Source organism: Manacus candei, unplaced genomic scaffold (assembly GCF_025592945.1).
Source record: "Manacus candei isolate 608988 ecotype Guabito, Panama unplaced genomic scaffold, ASM2559294v1 h1tg000042l, whole genome shotgun sequence".
In the NCBI taxonomy this organism is placed as follows: Eukaryota; Metazoa; Chordata; class Aves; order Passeriformes; family Pipridae; genus Manacus; species Manacus candei.
The window spans coordinates 318,050-334,569 of NW_026138090.1; the positions used below are offsets into that span (position 1 = coordinate 318,050).

At 48.1% G+C, this 16,520-nt stretch overlaps 1 protein-coding gene across 4 annotated transcripts in view; it reads left to right on the top strand.

Annotated features, from left to right (window-relative positions):
* The first annotated feature begins 289 nt into the window (after positions 1 to 289).
* PODXL (podocalyxin like) overlaps positions 290 to 16,520 on the top strand; it is a 46,494-nt gene continuing 30,263 nt past the window's right edge. For all 4 annotated transcript variants that reach the window (XM_051795226.1, XM_051795227.1, XM_051795228.1 and 1 more), the window contains exon 1: positions 290 to 412. In XM_051795226.1, the coding sequence (XP_051651186.1) occupies positions 358 to 412 (55 nt within the window). In that variant the 5' untranslated portion in view covers positions 290 to 357. The remainder of the gene's footprint in view (positions 413 to 16,520) is intronic.

The window sequence follows — 16,520 nt, forward strand, 5'->3', positions numbered from 1 at the left end:
CCAAATGCCCCCGTGCAGTTGAGAACCTCAAATACCCCGCGTACCCCCATCCTAACGCAACCCCACATCCCCTCGGCAGGTGGATCCCCCCCTCCTCATCCCCCCCTCCATCCCCATCCCCATCCCCATCCCACCGCTCTCTCCCCCCGCTCCGGGGGCGGAGGCGGGGGCGGGTCGGGGCCGCTCCGCGCCTCCCCCGGCGGGGAAAGGGGGGGCCCGGGCCGGGGCCGGGGAAAGGGAAGGGAGGGGAGGGAGGGCAGTGGCCGGGGAAGGGAGGGAGGGTGGGAGGGAGGGCATCTCCCGCCCGCCCCGCCGGGATTGAGCGCCGGGAGAGCGGCGGGACGGCCGGGAAGCACCATGCGGGCTCCGGGGCTGCTGCCGCTGCTGCTCCCGCTGCTGCTGCTGCTGCTCGGTGAGTGCCGCCTCCTTCCCCGCTTTTTGCCCTCGCCGTGCCTTTTCCGCACCTTCCAGCATCCCTCGCCTTCTCGTCCCCCTCTGTTTTTCCTTTTACTATCGGCGACTTTGGAGGAAAACGATCCGGGGGGGGGATGCTGAGCGCCCACCCGCCTCCTGAGTCCGGCTTATCACCGCGCTTAGCCAAAACCCGAGCGCATCCAGCCCTCCGCGGCAGCGCAACTTCGGGTGCAGGAGCCGCAGTGCTGGTTCGCTCTGCAGCGGGATGAGCCAACCCCGCTGCTTCCCGCCCGCATCCCTGCCCGGGCGCTGGGGAAACATCTGTCTTGGGAGAGCGATTTTTTAGGGTCTCATCGAGCAAGGGGGGGACCTTGGGTTCGGCTTGGTGCGGCTGTTCTTGCAGTGGTCCAGCGCTGCACGTACCGAACACGAGCCATCACCTCTGCCCGTGGAGATGGCGTGGGAAAAGAGTGCGGGGGAGAAAAAGCAATTCCCTGTTGGAAGTTGATGGAGGAGTTGGAAAAAGGTTAAACTGGAGACCCCTCGTTGTGGGGCAGCGGTGGAGCCGGGCGGGATGTGTCGTGTCGGGGAGGTTTGGGAGTGGAAGCAGTGCCTGGGGTCCTGCGATGTGGTGTTGGGGTTCAGGGTCTGGTGGGTGATGGAGTGGGAGGTCTGGCTCTTTGATGGGGTGTTTTGTTGGAGAGGTGGCCAAAAAAACACATGGAAAAGTAGCAGGGAAAGGAAATGCACTGATTCTTTGGAAAGTGAATAAAGGTAGGGAGGAGTGGGGTGTTTCTTCCCTGTAATCAAAGAAGACAAGGGAGGTGGGAATCTAATGAAATAAAATAGTATAAAATAAAATAAAATAGGAGAAGGTGAAATCTTGCTCCGACTCCTGTCTCCCAAAAGAGCCTCTGCTGAGCTGAATGTGCTTTTATTCAAGGTAACAAAAGCTGGAGGAGGCTCCGGAGGTAAAAGCACAAGTGGAGGCAGGGCCCTGGGGATTTAACTGTGGGGTGAATTCCCAGAGGTCTGGCTGAAATCTCTGCCTGCCTGGTTTTTTTCCTGTTCCTCTCATGGAACTGACGGTGCCGGGGGTTTGGTGGGTGAGCAGGTGTGAGCCCCCATCTCTCCCGGATGCCAAGGTGGTCTTGAAAAGAGATTTCTCTTCCCCTTAAAGCTCAGGAAGGCTGAGTGTCACTAATATATTGGCATAAAGTAGGAGCAGTTAACACAATTTTCTTGTGCTGGACAGAATTTAGCTGAGTTTAGCTGACTTTGCCTTCTCAGAAGGTTTTGTTTTGTTTTTCAGAATGGGGCAATAAATACTCTGGGCTCGGGACAAAACAGGCTTTCAGTGGGAGGATGTGGGGGGACCTGTTTCTATAACACTCTTAAGTGATCCTATTACACCTTTCTCAGAAATTAATTAACTAAATCCTTGAAAACAGCATTTTCTGTCATTCGTTGCTGCTCTTAAGTTCTGAAATAAGCTCCTTAGAGATGCTTTTATGTTGCTCGTTGGGTATTGGCACCAGGATTTTCTTCCTTAGGGGTCAAAATAGGCATCCCAGTTTGCTGGATGTTTGGGCTTGGAGTCTCAAGGCTCATATCTCTGCAATCATCTGAGCTACTCAAAGCTTAAAATTCATCTTTTTTTCCCCTCCTTAAATGGGAAGAAGTTGAGTCTGTAAGTGAAACTACAAGATTTCGAGTATCTTAAGAAATTGGGATGGTGCCTGCATGATTTGCTCTCCTTGAACTGGATGTGAAATGGGTGGGTGAGCGGGATTTTGAGTTGGGATTTTGGAGCAGGGTTTTGGAAGGTGACAACCTCTGTGAGTGGGGCAGAGCAGAGTCAACGCAAGGTTACTGAAGCTTTTTAAAGGCAGCTCTTTTGGGTACAGCTATTTCTCTAGAAATACTGACTTCCAGGCTTGTGGCATCCCAAACCCCCGATTCTGCAGAGATTCCCTCTTATTTCCCTCCTTAAATCAGGATGAAATCAGCTTCAGACAAGAGTGTACAAGAGATGCAGCAAACATGGCACTGGGCAAATAACATCTGTAAATTCAACCAGCCAGTGAGTGGCTCAGTTACCCATTACAGTGTCTTCATGGGATATTTAATTTTATTTACTCCTTCCCCATATTGCGTCTTGTATTCCCACAGGGAGGTCTGATAACAAAATTGCATCAGGAAGAGAAAACCAATTCTTTTTATTCACAGAGGATTCAAAAGAGCCACAGCACAAACCTGTCCTGGGGGCAAAAAAGAACAGGAAGGGGCTTTACTGGAGATCAACCCTTCGCCGGGATCAAAACAAACCTCAGATTGATGGGTTTTAAATCCTTGTTGCCAAAACACTGCTTTTCATTCCCAAAGCTGGGCTGGCTCCCTGGTACTGGGAGTTCCCTGGTACTGGGAGTTCGTGTTTGTAGAAGACAAGCTGTCAAAGATGCGCATTTTTAAAAAAACATTTTATCCGTTGAATACTAATCCTGACACGGGCGGGAGGAGGCAATTTGGGGCCATATCTCCTGGAGAAGAAAAAAAATGGTTAACCTGAGGGTTTCAGAATCAGCAGTGAAGCAGAGTGTCTTCTCAATATATTTGCTGTTGGAGGAACTTTGATAAGATTTTTGCAACCTTTTTGCAGGCTGTTTTAGCAGTGCGGTGTCTTCGATTCCTCCATGGCAAAGCAGGTACAGTAATAGTAGCCTGGGGCCTGTTTGGAAGGCTTAATTAAAGAGTTGTTTGTAAATCATTTGAAGATCTTTGGATGAAAGGAACTGGAACCATGCAATATGCTGATTTAATCCCGGAGAGTTGCTCTAAAGGTTTGTGACAAGGAGGTTGGTGATCATTCATGTTGGCGGTGACGGGAGACCGGCTGGAAATATCTGCTCTCAGCATTTCTAGGGAGGCTGGGGTTGCACTTTGGTTATTATTTACTTTATAAATCATTTATTTTCTCTCCCCATTTGGGGGAGAGAAAGTTCTGGGGTGTTTAGGGGCTCAGGCCATGGGGAGTGATGGAGGTTATCCATGGCCAGTGAGGATCCCTCTGCTGTGCTGCACCCCTGTGAGCGCAGAGAGGAGCTGTTGGGGTTTAGGTACCCCAAATTTTACCCCCTTCTCTATGATGCTGATCTGGGTGGCCTCTTTACCCTGTCCTCAAGGACCCACCACAGCACCCAGAGCCCCCCCTGGGGGCTTTGCAGGGCTGGGGAGGATGGGGTGAGTGGGGTTTCACCCTTATTACAGAGTGATGCTCTGTGGAGGTGAGATCCTGCTGTAACATCTGCCTGTGCTATGGGAGCTCAAGCCCCAAGCCCAGGTGCCTTCAGCTTTATCTCCAGGGGGTCCAGGCAGTAGCAAATCCACCCGTGGATGCACAGAAATTCCTCCCTTCCCACTGCTGATCTGATGGGGAGTGACACAGCCAGAAACACGCAGGTTGTGAGCCTGAGGATCCGCCTCACCCTCAGTTCTGCTCCCAGCCTGACAGCGCTCTTGCATGACCAGCAATCACCCTCAGCTCTGAGGGCTGAACACCACAGAGGGTTTGAACTCTGCAGGAATCCAGGTGGCCCGGTTTGGTCCATTCCCCATGTGCAGGAGTGTGAAATCTCCCCAAGCCTCCGAGGAGATTTCACGCGCTCCTGCCAACTTCCTTGTCCAAAGCCTGTTTACGTGCTCAGCCTCTTCCATAACTGGCCCATCTCCATCTAAGGATGTTGTTTCTGAATTCTTGCAATGCCTGCCCTTTCCTTCACACAGAGCTCCTGAGCAAACCTGGCCTTTTTTTTCCCACTCTAAGCCGTGCACAGTCATCTGGCATTTGTTGTTCTTCAGCTACCTGTGCTCTGTCTGCTGCAACCCCCAGGGCTTTGCTGGATACTCCACATGTCAGAGAGCAGTTCCTTTGGGCTTGGAATTCCCAAACAAATCCGCCAAGTCTTTCTCTTGCAGTTTGTGAGACAGCCAGGCTCAAGCCTGATTCTGCATGGGAGTCTTGCAGATCCCACTGCATGGTGGGGTTTGGGGAAGTGCTACCCATCTCCCCCCAAACCCTCTCCATCTGCCATTGGGGCTTAACCAAAAGAAAATCCCTATTTTCCTCCTAGAATTACTTGGTGTGTTGGTGTCCCACAACGCAGAGTGAAGGTGCTTCCTCCTGTTATTTTGGAGGCTTGGGAACAGTTTGTCTGAGCTTCACCAGGTTTTGTGGCTCTAATTGTATACTTTTTGTAGAGTTGTGCCGGAGCCTTGTGGTGTTTTGCTCTGGAGATCCTTGAGGAAACTGGGTGGGGGCAGGAGGGATGTACTCTGCCCATATCACAGCTCCAGTTCAGAAGTGCCTAAATGTGCCATATCCAAAAACATGTTAATATTTGTGCTAAACAACCCTGTCTGAGAAGGTAGAGCTGGGGAGAAAAATACGATCTTCCCTGTTGCTGTACAAAAATCATATACCAAGAGCTGAAATGCTGTTTAAAGAACTGTGACAGAGTTTCTGCCTCTGTTTTTCCTGTTTTTTCTTAAACTATGTGCTGTTTGGTGGAGAGACCGTGTGGTGAGTGGTCAGGGATGGGGAGATTCTCTCAGCTGGGGCTGCTGCAGGACAAACAGCAGTGAGAAGTGTTCAAAAAACAACTAGACGTGGTGCTTAGGGACCTGGCTTAGTGGTGGACCAGACAGTGTTAGGTTAATGGTTGGACTTAATGATTTTAGAGGTCTTTTCTGACCTTCCATGGTTCCATGAAGTTCTGGTGAGCAGGGGACTGAAATGCAACAACAGCTTTCCATGGCCAGAAGCAACCGCGCGACGCTGCAGGAGCAGAAGGCACAAGCCACAAAGAGGGCTTTTATCATGAGACCCACTAAATTTGGAGCTTTGTGCTGCGATTCAGGAGGAGCTGGTGACTTTGCACTGCTTGTTTTTGTACCCCTTTATAGTGTGACAGCCTGGGGCCACCAGATGCAGTGGTATTTTTCTTCAAGGTGAACTTCCCGGGGATGGGTATCAGTGTCCTCACCTCCTTCCACAGCCAAGGCAGAGAGTTCATCATAGAACCACAGAATGGTTTGAGTTGAAAGAGTCATTAAATATCATCCAGTTCCACCCCCTGCCATGGGCAGGGACACCTTTCACTAGACCAGGTTGCTCCAAGCCCCATCCAAACTGGCCTTGGACACTTCCAGGGATGGGGGCAGCCACAGCTTTTCTGGGCAACCTGTGCCAGGGCCTCTCCACCCTCTGAGGAAACCTGAAGTTCCCTAAAGGATGATTCAACCTCCTTCAAGTTTCTTGCTGGCTTTGAATTACAAATAGTGCTGGAAATAGTGAGTGTCTGGAGGAGTCTTAGAAAATGCCAATAGTAAAGTTACTGCTTTCTGGAAGTACAAAATTTATTTTGTGGGTTATTTTGGGTGACCTTTTTCAGGATTGCATGGACATATTCACTTGATTTGAGCCCCCGTGTGTCTCAGAGTCAGCCTTTGGTACCAAGTATTGCTCCCCATGGAAGTGGTCACGGCATCAAAGCTGCCAGAGTCCAAGAAGCATTTGGACAACACTCTTGGGCACATGGTAGGATTCTTGGGGTTGTCCTGTGCAAGGCCAGGAGTTGGACTTGGTGATCCTTGTGGGTCCCTTCCATGTCTGAATATTCTGTGATTCTGTGAAATTCTTTTGGAACCAGAAAGTGCCAGGATGCCCCATCAACCCTAAAGAGGAAAAAAAAATCTCTGTCCTTCAAGACTGGGAGTGAAGTTGCTCCGAACTCCAAAGGCGCCAACATCCTCCAGTGCCTATTTGCTTATTGAGCCAGAGGCCTTGTTGATGAAGGTTTTCTCATCACTAAATGTGTCTGTTTTGCAGACCTCTGCAGCTCCTGCTGCTCTGCATGTTGCAGGCACCTTTTCTGTCCCGTGGACAACGTGTGTCTCGCAGCTCGCTTGGCCGCGGGCCAGGGGCGCTCAGCAGGCACCGGTGACACTTCGGTGACAAAGTATTGCAAGGAGACAGGGAGGGTGCAAACATCTTGTTAAAATTAACTCAGTGTGGCGCCTCAATGCCCTGCAGAGAGCAGAAGGGGTGAGGAAGGGGAATGAGCCTTTATTTAGGGCTGAAGCACCTGCTTTTAGAATGTGCATCCACAATAAACCAGCTGAGGGAAGGCGACGTTGAGGTTTGGCTTTCAGCAATGGCTTGACTTGTGCATAATGCCCAAGGTTCCATGTCCTGGTGTAGTGCTGGGGCTGGGTGGTGGCAGAAAGGCACTGGGCTCCAGTTTGGGATGAGCTGGCTTGTGGAGAAGGGGAAAACTGGGAGTCCCAGTATTGCCAGCTCTTCTGTAATTGGAGACAAGTTGTTTCTTCCTCCTACTGAGGGACCCAAGGTAATGCCATGTAGGTTCAGATATTTATCCAGGGTGTTCAGGGTTGTAGCTGAGCTGTTCTTTAATTCAGCTGCATCCTCTGAAGGCAATTTAGATGTGTCTTGGGCTAATTTGTCCACTAGAAAGGTTTGTTTCCATATATGCTCCTCAACATGATCCAACGTTGCACCAAAAATATCCAGAATCTGCTCCTGGAAATACTTATAATAGAATATACTGAGTTGTAAGGAACCCATCAGGATCATTGAGTCCATCTCCTGGCCCTACACAGGACACCCCAAGAATCACACTGTGTCCCTGGTGTTGTAGAACAGTGTCTGTATGTGCTTAAAAACATCAAAAAAAAAAAGGTGTGTTACGGGATTTGGAAGAACATCTTGATGGTGGGTCAGGAGTGCACCCTAAAGGCTGCAAAATGAAAAGGCAAATAAGAATATGATCCTTGGGTTTAAAACCCAGATCTGTGTTTGATGCCAGGTTCAGGACAGATCCTTGGAAATAGGCAGATGGGATCTGTGTTATAACCTCCTCCAAAATGGAAAAGGGAATTTTTTATCTCTGAGTTGGTCGCATTTTAGATGTTGCTTTGAGGTCCAGTTGATATTCTTAGCATCCTTAATAAAAATTGCATTAATCCAGAGCCTTTTTCTCTGTCTTACAAACTCTGTGTGCAGGGAGCTTTGGTCTGAGGCCACATGGCTCATGAGAGTGGTGAAAGGCAGAAGGAAGGTCATTTTGCAGTGGAAGAATAAGGCCTTAGTTATTAATGGCAAAGGCTGAAATTTTCTCTTGCAGCCTTAATTGATTTTAGCAAATTTAACTGGAAGAGAAGGGAGAAATTGGCTTAGAGTTATTAAGCTGTAGTGCTTAAATATATATTAAATCTATTGTAGAGAAATGAGGAGACAACCTTGTCAGACATTTATTCTAAGTGGCTTCTGTTAGATGAAGGCAAAGAGAAAAATGCCAGATCTCTAACTTTGACAAAGGGGACTTGAAAGGCTCTTCAGAGAGATTTGGAAAAACTGTATTTGAGAAAGTCCTTCTTTGAAACCTAATAGCAAAGACCACTTTTTTTTCTTTTTTTTTCCCCTCCTCCCTGGAGTCTGAAGGCAGGAGAGCGAGATAAGACATTCCACCACGTAGGCAAATGGGGGGAAAAAAAAAAAAGGAAAAGTTTAAATGATACTGCTGCAGGCTGAGGGAAGTGGAGAGCTCTCAGGGTGAGCATTATATGCTGCTTATCAAGATACTGCAAGCCTTGGCTGTGAGAAAAAGCAGAGTAGATTTAAGGAGATGCTCTGTGCCAGCAGGGATCTGGTTAGCAGTGGTTGTGCTGGAATAACATCAAGTAACCAAGGTCTTGGGGATAGATAGATATATTTATGCTAAATAAGCAATAAAGTTGTCTTGGTTGGACATTTCTAATTTATTAAGCAACAGAAGAAATGTTTAAAGCACAGGTAAAGGGAGTGAGTTTCTACCAGGTACTAGGCCAGCTAATAAGGAGCACCCTCAAACCAGGCTGTGATTGTTCCAAACCAGCTTTCTCATTAATGCATTTTTTCAGTCATCACTCTCTGCTGGTGCCCTGGTTTGGTTTTGGAGCCTAAAGGAATAGAAATAACAAATAAATAAATACAAATTTGCTCCCATGGGTTTCTCTTGGCAAAGTGGAGAAAGTAGCAACGTGCAGTAAAAGCACAAAACGGCCCCCTCGTGTTTTTTATTTTCCTTTTTGTTATTTTTTCCTTCTAATATGGGTTTCATTTTTACCCTGATCTGGCTGTGAGGTGTTTGTGCTCTCCACTGCCTCCTTCTGAGGCCACAGGAGTTTATACCAAATCCCAGCAATGCCATAAGCCCCCCAGAATCCCACGTGGCAATGAAAAGCTGGGATGTGTGTGCTGCAAATGGGATGAACCAACAATTCTGGGGCTCCCAGAAAAGCTTCATCCAACTGAGAGACAACAGGGCAAATTATAAGCAAAGTGGGACATGGCATCACATCAGCTGTGAAGTCAGAAAGCAAAAATCACCCCCTTGAGCCCATTTTCCAAGTATACAAGAGTTAATCTCAGCCCATCATCACTTGGGGTAATTCCCATGCCAAAAAGGCCATGGGAGGTGTCAATCTCTTTGGCATAAGGAATAAATTTTCCTGTCCTGATCAGTCGTGTGGAATATTGTGGGGGAAAAAAGTTTAGAGATTAATACAACACCCTATTATAGAAAATTATTTTGTTTCCTTAAAACTTTCCCAGATGGCTAAAAAAAGCCCTCAAGGCTCTCAGTCTGTGTGATTTTGGAGGCTTCTAAGATAGTTCCTGCCTATGAATGGCACCAATAAATCCCCATTAACTTCATTCAACGGGAGGACGTTCTTTTTTTTTTTTCTCATTAAAACCTCACAAAGGGTTCAAAAACCTCATTTTATGGCAGGCTGCTTTGATTTAAATTGATGTGGCTTAAATTATGAATTTTAATCACGACTTAAAATACGGCAGGAGAAAGTCAGAATTTGAATGATTTGATTTTAATCATGTTTTTCATTTACAATTCATAGCTACATCCCTTCGGCAGGGCTAATTCTCCTCATTGTAAAACTTGGAGATTTACAGCCCACTCTTGCCTTTCAACTGTGTTTTCCAACCAGGTTGACACACTCTTGAACATATTTGTTCAAGCAATTTTATAGCCTGATGCCTCTCTGTCTTGATTTCTAATTTATGCATCTCCGAAGTCTTCCTTGGTAATGATGAATAAAACCAATTTTGGGTTTATTGGTGGAAAACGCTCTTTGCTTGTAGAGGAAATTGCTGTTAAACTGACAGATGCAAAAACAGCATTTAAAATTCCTTTAAGTCACATCAAATAACCCAGGGCCTGGTTACCTAATGAATAAACTTTTCAACACACTTTTGAGTTCAGCGCCGAGCAATTCACTGAGCAAATCTCAAGCTTAGTGATGGGGTTTATTTCATGACTGAAATGAATTGTTTCGTGTCCCTCGAGGATTCTGAACAAGCAGGAGCTGTTCCCTTAAAATTCACTTTTACTGTTTAAAACGGGAAACAATTTTATTTTTCAGCTGCCAGTTTCCAATTGTTTTCGCAGCTCGGAATTAACTGTGGATGGAGTGGCTGGCTGTGTCTTGATCTGCAGAGGGAATTTCAATGGATAGCTGAGGTTTATATGTGTAACTTCTGACAGAAAAACCCCACGCTGAGTGTCTGGATACCCTGGATATCTGCCCATAGTGTGGGCAGAAGGCAATTAAAGGAAAGAGAAGCAAGAATTAACGAGGCTTCCTTTAACTGGCTGCCCGTTTTTCGTCCCTCATCCAAATCCAATCCTGTTTAGTGTTAGAAAATCCAAATTCCCCAAGTGCCATGAGCACCCTGCTTGGGTTTGGTCTTACTGAAGTATATTTAATATTTATTTTTTTTTTAAATTTGGTCTTTTACAAATTAGGAAGAGATTTGGCCTTGACGGATCGTGGCCCATGGCAGGGAGCACACCCATTCCCAACAGGACAAGCCCAGATTGGAAAGATCCTTCTTGTGTCCAGGGGACCAACATAGCCTAGCAGATCCTGGTGGACCTCCATCCATTCACAGTGCGTGCAGTTTGGTGAGGATAGCAGGGATAACCTGAATTCCCCCTCTTCTTTCCCAAGTAAAACACTATTCATAGACAATTCCACAGAGCCTGGTGAATCCTGGATCTCCTCATCCAGCCTATTTTAATGCATCCCCTTGCTGATCCAACATGAGACCATTTTATCCAGCAAGTCTGAGAAATAAAACTTTACTATTTTAAGGCAACAATCACAGGGGGTGGGAAAAAAGGAAAATAAAATGATCTTGAGATGATTGTGATGCCACTCTTGCCATCACTGCTGTGCCACTGCCAGTGACATGGGTGTTCTGTTTCTGCTACAAAACATCAGTTTAGGCCCATAAAGTTCCCTGATAAGCTGCAGTTGAACCCAGCCTAAGGTGGAGGAGGCACTAACAGACCCTGGGCAAGACCCTGCAGCCCTCACTCTGCATTTGATTAGCCCAAATCCCTCTCAGGGTGTTGGGAGGAGCAACATCCCATGATGGCCATGGGAGCCAGAGGCTCTTCCACAGTGAGTGGTTCTCCAAACCCGGCCTATAATTTACTGTCTCACCCCAAACCTTATTTCCTGTGGAGTTTTCCAATCAGGAGAATGTCAGTGGTGGATGGGGTGGTAATCAGCAATTCCTAATGAGAGAAAGGATGGTCAAAACAACCTCTTCTCTGGGCTGCACAGCAAAGCACAAAGCCTGTCACCCACCACTGTCCACGTTACCCACTTCAGGTTTCTCCAGATCATGGCTTCAGTTTCTGGGGGTGATTTAGGGCAGCTGAGTTGGGGGGGGAAATCTTTTATTTTGGCAAAACAAGTGGCACAAAAAGAAGAAAGGCAGACTGGTGGGACGAGGGGGAAATGTAGCCATGTAAGGTGGGTTGGTGGCAGGAGAAATAGGGGACCCCATGGTCAACATGTGTGTGGTGTGGTCCTTTATGAATGCCCTTTAGAGAGGGTTAGGGGGGGAGAGACAGGAATCCAAACTGATAGGAGGAAAAAGTGAAGAGATTGTTTTCTGCTTTAAAAAAATCCAATTTTTTGTGTGCTGTTGTTACACATCTGGCCATGGGTGGGCTGGGTAAAATTCTGGGGGGGTTAAAGGACTTTTGGTGGCACAGGAAACCCCAAGGGAGCAGGGCTTTCCCTCCCCTGATCACATTAGGAATGAGATTACAGCATCTCATCAGCATCTTGCCCTACCAGCAGCTCCTGCAGAACCCTCTGCTTGCTCTCCCTGGCCACTGTAGAATGTTCCAGCATTGCAGGACACGGTGTGGACAACTGGATAGGCCTCGGGAGGGGTGGAGAGCCCCAGCACGATGCTTATTGGTGAGAAAGTTGGGGGGACACTGTGGAGAGCGGGTGTATTTTGGGCCAGACTCAAAACTCTGGAGGGTGTGGCTGCTGAGGTCCCACCGTGCAAACTCTCCGTGTGCTCTCACACGGGAAAACCCCGCTAACAGTCCTGATAAAAAAAAAAACTGCAAAATGAATAAATAATGATTTTTAAAAATCGGAAAACCACCAAAAAGGCGCTGCGTGTGCCCTGCGGGTTTGAGGAGAAGCGCTCGGGGGCCGGCCGTGCCGAAGGAATGCCGGCTATTTCGGGGCTGTGTTTGTGTTTGAGCTGGCCGATGAGGGTGGCAGCTCCACTCTTTGTCTTCCGTGAGAGCATTTTGCGTGTCTGGCAGGACCACTCCAATCTGATTAGGCGGGGGCTCGCTGGAGGGGGGGGTGTGACAGCAGCGATGCCGGGATGGATGTAAAGCTGCTTTCCCTGGGAGCAGGGGCTGCCCCGAGCCTGCAAACACAGCCCAGCTGGCCTTTTAGGGAGGGGTTCCTTATAATCCAGCTCAGAAGCAGTTTTGGGGCACGGGTTTATCTCTGTCTTGGCTGGGAAAATTGGTACCCTGAGGCGCTGGAGGAAGAGGGCTGATAAAGCGGATGGTGAGTGGGACTAGCACCGGGAAACCTCTGTAGGAAAACTGGCTTTGAAGCTGGATTTTGGAAAGCACTTTTGGGATTCACTTTATTTACTCCCATCCTGAAGGCTGACAGTCATCACAGTGGGGGGCTCAGGGAAGGGAAGGGTAAGAAAAGTGCAGCCCATGAGCTGTTCCCGCAAGGATTTCGGCTCAGTCTGAGCAGGGGCACTCACCCTACTGAGGGACAGGAGAGAGAAGGGGTAATAAGATTTTGCCTCTACCCAAATCCGGCAAGACCAGATGCTCACAGCCTGTGTCTGAAGTAAGAAGTATTCCTGATGCAGGAATTTGTTTCACAGAGGCAGGGAAAGACCCTCGGATCTCTCAGCTCCTGTTTTTAAGCAACAACTCTGTTCTTTGCTGATGTGGACAGATATGCCTGAGGTGCCTGTAGGCAGATTTCCCATATTTCTCCTCACAAAAGGCTTGTTAAAGGAGCTTGGTGACACCTGGACCTCTCAGGACTTTCCAAAGTCTAAGAGTTGCACATCATCCCAGCCTGCTCAATCCATGAATTTTTCCACGAAACTACCCAGAGTGGGGAAAGGAAGAGCCCTCTCCTTGATAATATAGATTAGGAATAATGCATTTGTTTTGTAGCAATGAAGAACAACTTTTGGAGCTGATTGGGTTTGGATTTGAGCCACCTTCCCAAGGGTGAGGGTCTAACATACAAAGGTCCTGCTGCTGTAACTCATCTCCATCACATTCCCTTTTCTCCAACACTATTCTGCTCCCATTTGGGAGATCTGATCCAAATCCTGCAGCAACACAGAACTTGTCCATCTGCTGCATCCCCCACAGTCCCAGAATGCAATGCCTGGCTTCTAGCATGGGTGTCCCTTTTATTTTGCTACTGTGCTGTGCAGAAATTTGCTGGACAAAGACTTGGTGCTGTTGATCTTCAAGGTTCCTTTCTGTGATTCTGTGGTGATTCTATGTCAGGTAAGAGGGGCCAGGAACATGCCTGCACCAGAGAGCAGTGTCTGTAGTAGGTAGACTTGCAAGTTATTAATTATTTAAAGCAATCAGTTACCGAGAATTTAAAGCAATCAACAATCAATTACTGAGAATTATCAATAATCGCTGCTAGAAGTCATTGTTTGCTTTTGATGGCTCAGCTCTTTCTTGCCTCCATGCTCAGCAGGCTCAGGGCTTGGTTTCTTAGTGGTGTTCAGCAGCATTTTGCCCAGATAATAATTTCCAGAGATGTCAGGATGAGGTGGGGCTCGGGGCAACGGGAGGGTCTTTTTGCACAGCTGATTGTGCTTCTCCAAATGTGCATTTGAAATCTGTGTGTGGATTTTTCAGTTGTCACTTCTGCCCTTCCATAGTCAGGGAAGCTCTTTTCTTGTATCTCATAAAACTGGGTGGTTTCTGCAGCAAATTCATGCTTTGATTTGGCTAAGGGTCACTTGCAAATATGACAGGGCTGTTCATGTAGCTTCAGCCTTCCCCAGTGTAGCACATCCCCCAAGTGGGGCTGCATTTGCTCTCCCTCCAAACTCCCCACTCCTGGATTCCAACCAGCAGCACCCACTGAATCCCAGCTCAGTGCTCTCTCCCTCCTCTGCTCTGCTGATGCCCTTCTGTGGGTCCAGTCACAGACCTGACCTGCAGTCCCTGCCCTCTCTTCCCATCCCCAACCCCACTGTGACTCCAGCTCAGTTTTCTAAAGGAAACGTCCAAGCTGACATGACGGAGTTTCACTGCTGAGCCAAAAGCAGGATCTGGTCTCTGCTGTCTCAAGAGCAGAGGAATTTCAATATTACCATCAAGCCCAGCCCCACATCCCACCCCTGCACCCAGAGCTGCTGGTCACCTCCATGGATCCCCTGCAAGGTGGGAATTCAACCTGGTGTTTGCAGACCTGATGGCTGCTTTCAGGAGAAAGAGGAGGATGATTAACAGCAGGGAGGGGATGCAGCTCCTTCTTCCTTCCTGCTTCCTTTACTCCCTCCCCTTGCCCTGCCATGGCCTGCCCTGCAGCACAACCTCCAGGCACTGCCCTGGAGAGAAGGGTTTTGGTGGCAGGGAGATATTTTGATGGTAGGAAGATGCCAGCAAAGCCCTGAGCTCAAAAGGTGACATGGACAGGGGTCTTTTCCAACCAGGCCACTGTGGCTGTAGGTGTTGCAAGCTTTCCTTCCCATGAGATATCATTTAGGATTTTGCTCCCTAACCAGTGAATCTCTTCATACTCAAACTCACTACCTGCACTTACCTGTCCAGGGAGTCTTTGGGGAGCTGAGTATGGCCGCTGTGTCATGCTGTATTTGTATTATAGATTATATTTTTTGGCTGTGGTTTCTCAGCACGCAATGCCATTGAAACCCAGCGAGTGCAAAGCTTCGGATCCCCATCCCAGTGACATCCCACAACTTCCCATGCTCTTCTGCTCAGCTGTAACCATGCAGGAATCTCACTCCTTGCTGGGCTGCTGGGTGGACAACATTGTTCCCCTATTGAGTCATAACAATGAGGTCACTGGGCTGGAAAGACAATGTCATTCAGCAGCCAAGAACCCAGCTGGCTGATCCCGGTTGTGTCTCATCTCCTATGACAAAGCCACATTTAATTGACTAATTAAAGCCTTTGCAAGCTCCATCTTGGAAGGGGTGAGCAAAATAGGCATTGTTCTTTGTCAGCATTAAGTCAGGCCAGTTGGCCGATTAATAAGCAAGACCTTTCTTCCTTCTCCACTTTGCTACCTGCTGTGGAGGCCTGAATTCCTGGTCCTGGCAATGGGAAAACATCCTCAGAGACAGCCCACCATGTGTCTCAGGGCAAGCTGTCCGAATGAAGACCCAAGGACCTCAAGAGAACCCAACCAAAGCCCACTCTGCTCTGAGGTGACCCAGCTCAAACCACTGTTGTGGACTTTTGTGAAGCCTTTTGTTGAACACTCGATATTTGGGGTTCCCAGCTCCCTCTAGGAGTTTGATATTGCACCCAAACCTGCAGCACTGGGGTGCTCCCATACTCTCTACAGCCTACAAAGACAATTTGGTCCACTGGCTGTGGGACAAAAGCATTTTTCTCCCCATTTATGGGTCATCTTTCCCTTTATGCACATTTTGGGTGGTGCAGGCCGGGTGCCCACAGCACAGGCAGAAAGCAGTGTCCAAGCACTGGCACTGTCCACAATAAATCTCTGCTTCCCTCAGCTGAGCACTCCTGCAGTGCCAGGGTCTTCACCACTCTCTGGATGAAGATGTTTTGAGCCCTGAGACCAACAGGCACTTCTGCTCTCAACATTTCTTGCTCTTATTGCCGATCCGAGTAAGATCATCCTGAAAATAGTGAATAAATGTGCCCTAAGGGACCTTTCAGGGTAAGAGCTGTTTCGTGCTGCTACGTTGCCGTTTCCATTAAACCCTCATTTTTCTTTTTCCTCCCTCAATGTGATTGTCTCACATCAGATTTATCTCCTTTCTTGCTGCCCAGGCCCAGCTGAGCAGGGTGTATGTTTACCACGGCCGGTGTCCCAGCCCTAAAGCACAGCAGCCGCTTCTTTTGAAGAACATACAAAGCAAGGAAGAGGAGCAATTGTTTGGGAGGAAGTTGAACCATAATGTAATAGACTCCCATGGGATTTACTATTAGTAATTATTTGTATTGCTCTGGCACCTCACCAAGGTTGGGGCCCCGGTTAGAAAGGTGCTGGACCAGCCTGTGAGTGAAGACAGCTCCTCTATCCAAAAACTGTCCACTCTTGCATGTAGAGATGGGGAAACTAGGACAGGGAGAGGTTAAGAAATGTAATGAGGTTTATTCTGGAGAGTTGTGGCTGAGCAAGGGTGTGAGCCAGCACATAGTGCTTCCAGGAGCATCCTTCCTCTCTGGAGGTAAATCCTAGAACATGGAATCATAGAATAGATTGGACTGGGAGGGACCTTAAAGCCCATCCAGTTCCACCCCCCTGCTATGGGCAAGGACACCTTCCACTAGACCAGGTTGCTCAAACCCCATCCAACCTGGCCTTGAACACTTCTCTCAGTAAAAGGCCACTGAGTAATAAATATGCTGTGCTGGAGAACCTGTCATTGGGACAGCACTGAAAAAGGTCATCACTCACTGTTCATGCCTTTAATC